Source organism: Epinephelus moara, chromosome 5 (genome assembly GCF_006386435.1).
Source record: "Epinephelus moara isolate mb chromosome 5, YSFRI_EMoa_1.0, whole genome shotgun sequence".
Taxonomy (NCBI): Eukaryota; Metazoa; Chordata; class Actinopteri; order Perciformes; family Serranidae; genus Epinephelus; species Epinephelus moara.
In genome coordinates this window covers 13,174,392-13,183,412 of record NC_065510.1, presented here as the reverse complement: position 1 = coordinate 13,183,412, position 9,021 = coordinate 13,174,392, and the positions used below count along the sequence as shown (strand labels likewise).

General features: G+C 39.4%; 2 protein-coding genes and 1 long non-coding RNA gene across 3 annotated transcripts in view; 1 reads left to right on the top strand and 2 right to left on the bottom strand.

The window, feature by feature from the left end:
- Positions 1-554: 554 nt before the first annotated feature.
- On the bottom strand, positions 555-5,667 carry ndufs8a (NADH:ubiquinone oxidoreductase core subunit S8a). Its single transcript, XM_050045126.1, has 8 exons — positions 5,569-5,667; positions 4,659-4,713; positions 4,284-4,349; positions 3,106-3,195; positions 2,514-2,622; positions 2,306-2,369; positions 1,823-1,951; positions 555-1,224 (listed from the first exon to the last, which is right to left on the bottom strand). Exons 2-8 carry the CDS (start codon positions 4,699-4,701, stop codon positions 1,093-1,095), a joined length of 633 nt encoding a protein of 210 aa, XP_049901083.1. The 5' UTR covers positions 4,702-4,713; positions 5,569-5,667; the 3' UTR covers positions 555-1,092.
- A 1,062-nt stretch (positions 5,668-6,729) lies between these two features.
- si:dkey-9i23.8 (visual pigment-like receptor peropsin) overlaps positions 6,730-9,021 on the top strand; it is a 3,315-nt gene continuing 1,023 nt past the window's right edge. The window contains exons 1-5 of the mRNA XM_050044895.1: positions 6,730-6,766; positions 6,903-7,042; positions 7,202-7,265; positions 8,507-8,632; positions 8,840-8,960. Of these exons, the coding sequence (XP_049900852.1) occupies position 6,766; positions 6,903-7,042; positions 7,202-7,265; positions 8,507-8,632; positions 8,840-8,960 (452 nt within the window). The 5' untranslated portion in view covers positions 6,730-6,765. The remainder of the gene's footprint in view (positions 6,767-6,902; positions 7,043-7,201; positions 7,266-8,506; positions 8,633-8,839; positions 8,961-9,021) is intronic.
- The window catches only part of LOC126390541 (uncharacterized), a 2,131-nt gene continuing 951 nt past the window's right edge, over positions 7,842-9,021 (bottom strand). The window contains exons 2-3 of the long non-coding RNA XR_007569979.1: positions 8,769-9,018; positions 7,842-8,647 (exon numbers count right to left, since the gene is read on the bottom strand). This is a non-coding gene — a long non-coding RNA (uncharacterized LOC126390541). The remainder of the gene's footprint in view (positions 8,648-8,768; positions 9,019-9,021) is intronic.

Sequence of the window (9,021 nt, the reverse complement as noted above, 5' to 3'; positions counted from 1 at the left end):
TCCTGACTTTGTCATGTTTCAGAAGTCTGAGGAAGAGCCATGTGGCTCCAAACGTCATTCTGCATTAAATCTCTTGCTGCTTGGTGCGCAGACTTATTTTTTTACTTTGCCAGACGTTTCTTTGGTCCAGCACCCACTCCACTAGACATGTTGTACTGTTTTTGCTGTCACAGAAGCAACCCAATCATCAGAATAAATGTTGGCATCGTACATTTCTGCAAGCCACGAATATATTACATTATATGTTTCATATGTAGCAGGTATATTTAAACTTAACATTTCACTTATCAATTTTTTGTTCCAACAGCTCTGTGGTTAACATGTGGTAGGGTTTAGGCACAAAAACCTCTTTGTTAAGGTTAGGAAAACCTGCTTTTGTTGCTACAAACACTACTGGAAATGTCCTGAACTATTGTTAAAACATACCTGCTTTTGTTTGTCTTGAACAGTTAAGTCAATAGATGGATGGATCTGCTCAGCTTGGCGATCTTGAGATGTGGTTTACTGTTGTCATTTCTTTTCCCAAAGTCAAGATGGAACTACACTCGACACACTTTTTAATCCCAGAATTTTATTTCTTGAGTCAGGGTGGAAACAGCACAAAGACCACAAAACTCTGCACTGACATCCAAGATAATAAAATAATCCATGTAAGCTTGTGTGGGACATCTGCAATCTGCCATCAGTGTACAGCACCGACGCTGCCACAGCATGACCGGTGACTGGACCACGCTGAGGCAGCTGCACTGTTGTACGCTCATCATCACACAGACAACCAGTGCAGTATTCATCAATCTACAATAAATATGTAATCAAAACAATGACATGGTAAAAATCAGCGACATATCAAGGTATATTTATCAGATCAAAGAGGGATGACACTGACACCAGAGGAAATGTGTTGATGTTTGGTTTGAATAAAATATGCATCTGCAAGTCCCAAATCCAACCCTGAAGCACATCCACAGCCGAGTCTTCTTACAGTATGTACAGTATGGACGTATGTGTGTGCGTGTGTGTCACAGAGGTTATTCTGGTGTGTGCTAACTGTACACTGTGTATGTGTGTGTGGGAGTGTGTGTGGATGGGGGTCTATCGATACAGATAATCAGCTTGTATATTAGCAGCTATCTCTGCCTCCCACTTGTCTCCGTTGTTGAGGAGCTTCTCCTTGTTGTAGAGCAGCTCTTCGTGGGTTTCAGTGGAAAACTCGAAATTGGGACCCTGAAGACAGAAGGACAGAGAGAGGATGGAGAGAGGAGTGTAAGAGAGGCGAGGGATCAGAGATAGGAGCGGGATTGAGGAACGTCACATTCAAAATCACTGTTATCTCACAAATTGATTGACCTGATTTACTGACCTCAGCATGCCCTTGTGTAAAACAGCGCTTGCTCACTTTGTGGCCACTTACAGGTATGGCAACACATGCATCTCCAGTCCAAAGAGATCTATATGTATGTCCATCTCTCTCTTTTGCTTTTAATTTCATAATAGTTTTTCTTACAGCAATATTGTCAGTAGGGGAACTTCAATATCACCCAACCCTAGACTGAATAACTGATGGATTTGAAAACATATTTTTTTTTAGTAAAGGTCTTACTTCATTCCAACTTGTACGTATTCTTTTCTTTAATTAATTTTCCTCTCAGGTGTTGCAGCATTGTATGACTTTGTTGACACACAGTCAGATGGAAATAAGGGGACTGTTTAAAGAACAATTGTGCGATATGTGTCACACAAAACTGAATTTACTGTAACTCTAAACATGCCGAGGACCTGCAGGCATCCCATGTGTCATAAATCACCAGGACCATAAACATACCTCTACGATGGCATCCACAGGACACGCCTCCTGACAGAAGCCACAGTAAATGCATTTGGTCATGTCAATGTCGTAGCGAGTCGTCCTCCTGCTGCCGTCAGCACGAGTCTCTGCTTCGATGGTGATGGCCTGGATACAAACAGCATTTAAGATAATTAGACTGACTGACAGAGCTTTTCTCTAAACTGTTATCTGCTATTAAGATTGAATATAAGTGCCTATATTTATTCCCAGCTGACATAAAATGTATATTTGATCATACATTTCATGTGTTATTCACAGTAAGGCTTTAAACATACAAATAGCCAAATGAGCTTTGTCTTGTTCATTTAAAAATGACAAACATGCTGCAATTAAGCCACCTCTGGTGAATGTGTGTGTGTGTGTGTGTGTGTGTGTGTGTGTGTGTGTGTGTGTGTGTGTGTGTGTGTGTGTGTGTGTGTGTGTGTNTGTGTGTGTGTGTGTGTGTGTGTGTGTGTGTACCTGCGCAGGGCAGATAGCTTCACACAGCTTGCAGGCGATGCAGCGCTCCTCTCCTGAAGGATACCTGGTGTAACATCATTACAAAGACTTTAAGATTTGATAAAGTGCTGCTTTGGACACTATCAACTGATATGCTAAGTCACACATGACACAGTATATTCCAAATGTAAGTTTTAAGCTGCTTTCAGACAGCAGCTGTTACCCTCACCTGCGCAGTGCGTGTTCTCCTCTGAAGCGAGGCGACAGAGGTCCCTTCTCAAACGGGTAGTTGATAGTGGCGGGTTCTCTAAGCAGGTAGCTCATTGTCATGCCCAGCCCTGACGTCACAACACACGCATTCATGTATGAATGAGAAAAAAACATCCCCCAAACTGACACTGATCACATGGACAAAGAACTTTGATTATGGAAAAACAGCAGCCAAACCACCTCCTGTGGTGGAACTCTATCTGGCACTATTTACTCTGTACACATTGCCCTAATGTCCATATGAAGCATTGTAAACATGAACATGCAAGTACAAAATACATTGTGATAATCCTGAAATTATTCCAAAAGAAACCAAGTAAGAAAAGACAATAAATAAAGCCATATCTCTGTGGTCACATGTTGATTGGTTCAAATGGCGCCAAGCAGGGCAATATTGCATGAAAAACAGACATCAATGCAGATCCTTTTCTCTACGCAGTCACATTTTTTTTGGTATGACTACTAGTATAAAGAAAAGGAAGGTGAGATTAATTTAATAATCTCACATCTGTAATATGCACTGTTATTCATATGTGTGACATTCAGCTGACCTCTGAAGAGCTCTGTCCACAGCAGCGTCTGAGCAGCTCGATCTGTGATGGACTTCATGTCTGTAGCGACCTCCTGGGCGTTCACATACTCTGCGCACACAAACACATGTAGGTGAGAGAGCTGGTGTTGAGAGGGGTGTGTGTGTACTGTGACTGAATTTTAACGATGACCATATGTGTGTGAAATGTTAACATTTATGAGTGTATATCACATGAGATGAAATCACTTTAATCAGTCTTTTTAAGTCATTCCTCTTTGTCACTCATACATCTTTTTTAAGGACACTCCTAAAAGGTGCTTTACATCCACAGCAGGCTGCTGTGAGTGGATAATATGAATGACACTTTCCTGATGTGCTCCCTTGTGGGCATGAGCACATGATAACATTTATGTCATTCAGACCCCAGCTGCTATGCAGTTGCATTGAGTATAATTTGGTCTTTTGACTTATTTACACCAGAAGTAATAACAGCAAATTTTACTTGTGCATTCACTTGCAGAGGCAAAGACACAAATTCACATTACCGACCAATAGTAATTAGTCCTGATAGTGCTGACTTGTGAGTGATCGGTGAGAATCAGAGAGTTCAAAAAGGAGACAGCCACCATATTAGCTGTGTCCCACTATCAGGTTCTATATAACCCACTGGAGTTTAAACTAAGAGTTTAAACAAAAAATGTAATCCTGGTGCTGCCAACACAAGTCAAAAGTCCGCCAGAAGTTAAGAAGGGTTCCACTTAATGCAAATATCTTCTCAACCTGCTTTGTGAAGTGAAGTGAAACAGTCACCACTAGATGTCACAAAGCTTCCATAACCACCTAATTCAGCATTTCACTCTCTTGTGTGATCGTGCACTTACAGTCCTGTGTGCCCTTTATGACCTACGCATACATCTGCCTTCCAAGACTTTGCTAAAAAAGGATGTTTCTGAACCCACTGTGACGATGTCTGATTATTGCTTGTTTCCTAGGTTTCATTTCCTCACAGTGCAGCTCATGGATGCAAAGCTACTCGGCAAATGCGATGAGTTTTGAATGTCTGAGTTCACAACAACATAAAGTATCTATTGTTTTTTATTACATGTCACGTTATAGCAAACTCAGTATATATATTTCCATGTCAGGATTTCATAGGTCAGCACCTGAGCTGTGTTGGTGTGCTGTACTGGTACTTACTGAATCCTTCCCTGTGTGCGGACACACTGAAGGACCTCACTAGATTCTGGCTGGCCGAAAAAGTGCCTAAAAGGAAATTAAAAAGCACATTATGATTAAGATACATCCCACTGATTGTGCAACTGGAGGAAACAACACAGGAACCTGATGTGAAGTTAAGAGCATATTATTATTAGGAATCTGTTTTTTAATCTGTCATGGCTCTGACTATTGACACCCCCAAGTGGTTTGAGATTTTACATTTATTGTGCCATGTCCAAACTACATATATGTTTTACTGATTGTGTAACTACTTTCCTGCCAGTTACAGTCAAATAACTAGTATTTCTGCACGTGCAACTGTATGTTTCTGTTACTGTAAATGAGAAACCTTACCTGGCCTTGACACGGAGTAAAGTAAACGCAATGATGCAGCCATCACGTCTTGCAGCTGAAACCAGAAACGATGCCATTAAGGAACAGTTCAGAAATAGCGACTGAATCTAAACATGGTAGTATATCTATTACTTGAAGCAAAAAAATGGCTTCAAGTAAACAGTCCATCGCTACTTTCACTTGTCGGCCATGATGTAAACAGTGCAAGGTTAATTCTGGTGAATGCGAAACGGTGACAGTGCGACGTTTTAAAATTATAATATGACCCTTATTGCAAATTTTTAATGTTACTGTAATGCTAGGTTTGGAGGTTAAAGCCGCTGTGCACCGCAAACACAACAATCTCTGACTCACCTGTTCTGCACTTGATGTAACGTCAGTGTCTCACCTGCTAACGTTAGCCTCATGTCACTTTGCATTACAAAGTCATATACTGAGCCAAAACAAACTAACTTTGATGTGAACTCTTAACGTAAACGTTAACCATGAATTACTGACCTAAGCTAACCCTGATGTAACACCGGCACTTCATGCTAACATACTTCGGAGGCATGACATTGTTTAGCTAGCGTTAGCTAAAATTAGCTTGCAGAGCACACACTGAATATCCTTATGACCACTCCAGTTCGCAGCATACCACGACTCTTATGTGCACAATAAAGGGTAACTGACTTTATATTAGTCTGTGAAAAGTGAAGGCTTATCGACAAACTAATAAAGCATTGATTAGTAGCCAAGTTAGATCACATACTGTCAAGGACTTTTGTGCAAAGGTCGCGTGAGGTGAACTAAAGGAATTTTTACTCCTTTCAAGATCAAATATAAATAATTATAAACTAATTGTTTGATGTGACGCAACGCGAATTTGTAAGATATACGATTTTGTTAATAAAAACGATTTTAGACTCACCAAAGTGTCGCTATTTGGCCTTCTCAACCAGAACAGCGGACGATTTGCGGAACGGACCCTGCGTGTACAGGAAGTTAACCGACGTGATGACGTCACGGAGACCGGCTCTTCTGGATGTTACGCGCGACTAAGATTATTTTACAGGAAAAAAAAATATTTTTCACCATGTAATATCCAAACAGAGATCATTTTTTATATTTTATTAATCTATTTTTTAAATAGTTATTGGTTTAAATGCAAATCATACTAATACTACTGAGGACTGACAAATCAGAGAGCCATCAGGGCTATAGGCATTTTAAATGCCTCAAAATATGAAACCTTTTCTTCTTGTTTATTTTTGTTACAAAATGTATTCCTCGTGTTTTTGTTTTTTTTTGTTTTTTTTTGAAAAATCTTTTTGTTTTTGGTCCATCACTGGAAAGGTTCGTCTTAAAATTACGCTGGAATTTTTTTAGACCTTATTTTTAAGATACTTAAACACAAACAAACTTCCCCATCAATGCTGGCAAAAACTATTTGCAAAGAATAAGAAATTACATTGATATTAATTGCTCTTTCTGTGGACTTGACAATGAAGCCATACACTTGTTTTGGTGCTGTCCTCACCTGTCATTTTTTGTTTTGTTTTGCTAAATATGCATTGATATATTTCTGTTAATATTTCACCACCACAATCACCATGCACAGTTGTGTTGTTTGTTTTTTATGATGTCTGCAGTTATTAATCCTTTTATTATCTTATCAAAATTTCACATTCACAAAAAAATGTATGAATGAAATGCAAAAATACAAACTATTCAGCACTCTGCAGACCCCAAAGAATCTTAATATGTGTAGATTTTAAACTCTCTCTGTTTCATGATTATTTATTCACTTTTCCCATACAGGAGAAAAAAACCTCCATGTTCCTGCCACATTTTACTAAAGCCTTATTGTTTGAAGCATTATTTGCATCTGATTCCTAATAGCAGTCTATTTTCCTCACTGTTGTTATTATCACTAACAGGATAATGATAGTAGTCAGTAGTAGTAGAAGCTGAATTACAGGTACACACACAACATGCGTCAGAGCCACTCTAGTTGAGTTAAATGGAGCATGTGAATTTTAATTGAGACCCATTTTGATGACACAGAGCTCTTCATATACACCAAGACACCACTGTTGAAGGCTGCGGACTGACGGCTCACCATAAAAGTAAGTGTAGCCTTTTCTCTATCAGGTAGAAAGGACTTCTTTAATGTGCAAAAGGTAACTAATTACAATAGTTGTTATTAAACCTCAGTCACTGCATTGCTTTATAAAAAAACTGCTCTGTCTTCCTTTATTCCAGTGAGTGAGTGGTTTAATAGGACTGTGTTTCTTGAACGTCAGTGGCCAGAGGCAGAGAAGTGGCTGCTGGTGGCTGTGTTGGGAATGGAGATGGTCATGGGAGTTGTAGGAAACTGTCTTGTTCTGCTGGTCAAAGTCATGGTAAGCAGTTGTGGTTATTTATTCTACGGGTGTGAAATGTTTTTCATGTTACAGTAGTTGTGTCGGTAAGATTATAATTCACCATGGCTGAAATGAGTCTTTCAGTTTTGTGTGATCTCAACATATGTTCACTTCTCTCCCTCTGTCCTTCATTTTCAGCAGAGGGGTCAGTTCTGCTGTCGTTACTGGCTTCCTTTCACGAGTCTCACCTTGTCAGACCTAGGTACAGTTTACACTGATGCAATGTTAGCAATGCTAGTTCTTCTTCTTCTTCTGCATGAAAATAAATCAAACTTTGCCTGTAGGTCCAGTCCTATGCCAAAGTTCCACAAATAAAATTCTGGGCTAATATATTCCTGATGGTGGTGCAACAACCAACCTCTACATTTTGTCTCAATTGACACCAAACTCACTACATGTCATCTTCAGACTGTCCGCTGGTGATCCACCAGATTTTTGAAGTATCAAAAATTGAGCCCACAGTGCATCAAAATGTTTAAGTGGAAACAGCCTTGTAAACACCTACAGCAAATTCTCACTAAATAAATCTCCAATGTTCCTGAAATAAATAACATTTTCATGCCATGGTAGAAGTAATGTGGTAAATTTCAGGATTGTATCAGAAAAACTGAAATTTTGATAATATTTTGAATTCTATCCTCATGTAAACTTTACTTTTTGGAAATAAGAGCATCTTTAAACATCAGTTTCTCACTTATGGAACAATAAAATATAATACAGACATCTGGATTTTGTCTAGAAGTAAAAAAAATAAATCTAAAAATGTTGGTTTGTTAACTGTATTTTTGACACTATTTTGACATCTGCCTTTCAATAAATGTTGGTGTTGCACTTTTCTGCAAACCTCAGAGAAGTTACATTTGTGAATTATTATGTAGGGAATAGACTGCAGCTTTATCTTTCTTTATGTTTCAACAGCACTATGATGAACATTGTTAGGTTTAGGAGTAAAAAACACTTGGTAATGGTGAGGAAAAGATCATGTTTTGGCTTTGATGGCACAATCCCTGCTGGAAACGCTTCATAACGTCTCTAAAAAACACCATGTTTGGTGGATAAAAGCCACTGGAGACACTGCAATGACTCGCTAAAAGAGAATGGTCTGCAGCTTGGCAGGTGTCTCACTAGGTGTCATACCATCCAACATCCCTTCCTCCTCCAGATGACAAAGCAGCTCATATACCAAGTCACTGTAGAAATGCTGATACATATGAAACAAACAAATGTCTTCTTCCTCCTCAAAATGCCTGGCCCAAATTCACTGCTGTGCAACAGCTATAATCATATTTTTAATTTACGTTCTTGGTGTATCCTACTGTCTCTCAACTCAACTCATAATTCTAGTTTTCATTCTAGTATTAAAACACATTCGCCACAGTGGTTGACATGTAATCTCAGCACAGGAAGTCGTCATGTCTGATAATTAATCGTTGTGTCGTGAAGGGTGCTCCCTCCTCATCATCTCCGGCTCCCTGTTTGCCATGCTGACAGGAGGTCAGAGGTCACCGTGGTGTGAGGTCGTCAGCCTGCTCAAGTTTGCCTTCATCACCTCCTCCATAGGGAGCATAGGTACGGCTAAACACACTGACAGAGAGATGAATATTGTAACTTGTGTTATTACAGGGGATATTTGAAATGAGGTTATTTAAGACTTAGAATGAGTTAAGTATTCATAGCAGGCATAGTTACAGTACTGTTTTAGTACCTTTATAGTAGGCAACAGTCTCATAAGTCCTCTGATGCAGTGAGTTTGAGGGTTTCTCTTTTCCTTTACAGCTGTCCTCTGTTTGCAACGTCTGATTGGCATCCCCTCAACAGGAAGTGCTCTTTGCTGCTTGGCATCTTGGGTTACAGGAATTGTGTTTGGAAGCGTTCCTGTTGTCTACAGTTGGATAAAGTATGTACTTTACTTGATGCTTTCAGTTAGAGCTCCATGTTGTTTCTGCTCTGTTCACCTC

Bases quoted from the DNA above. Each gene is read 5' to 3' on its own strand.
- ndufs8a (XM_050045126.1), bottom strand. From the start codon at position 4,701: ATGGCTGCATCATTGCGTTTACTTTACTCCGTGTCAAGGCCAG. The intron at 4,350-4,658 runs GTAAGGTTTCTC...ATTTCCTTTTAG, and splicing joins TTACTCCGTGTCAAGGCCAG to GCACTTTTTCGGCCAGCCAG. The intron at 1,952-2,305 runs GTACACACACAC...GTTTGTATCCAG, and splicing joins AAGCTATCTGCCCTGCGCAG to GCCATCACCATCGAAGCAGA.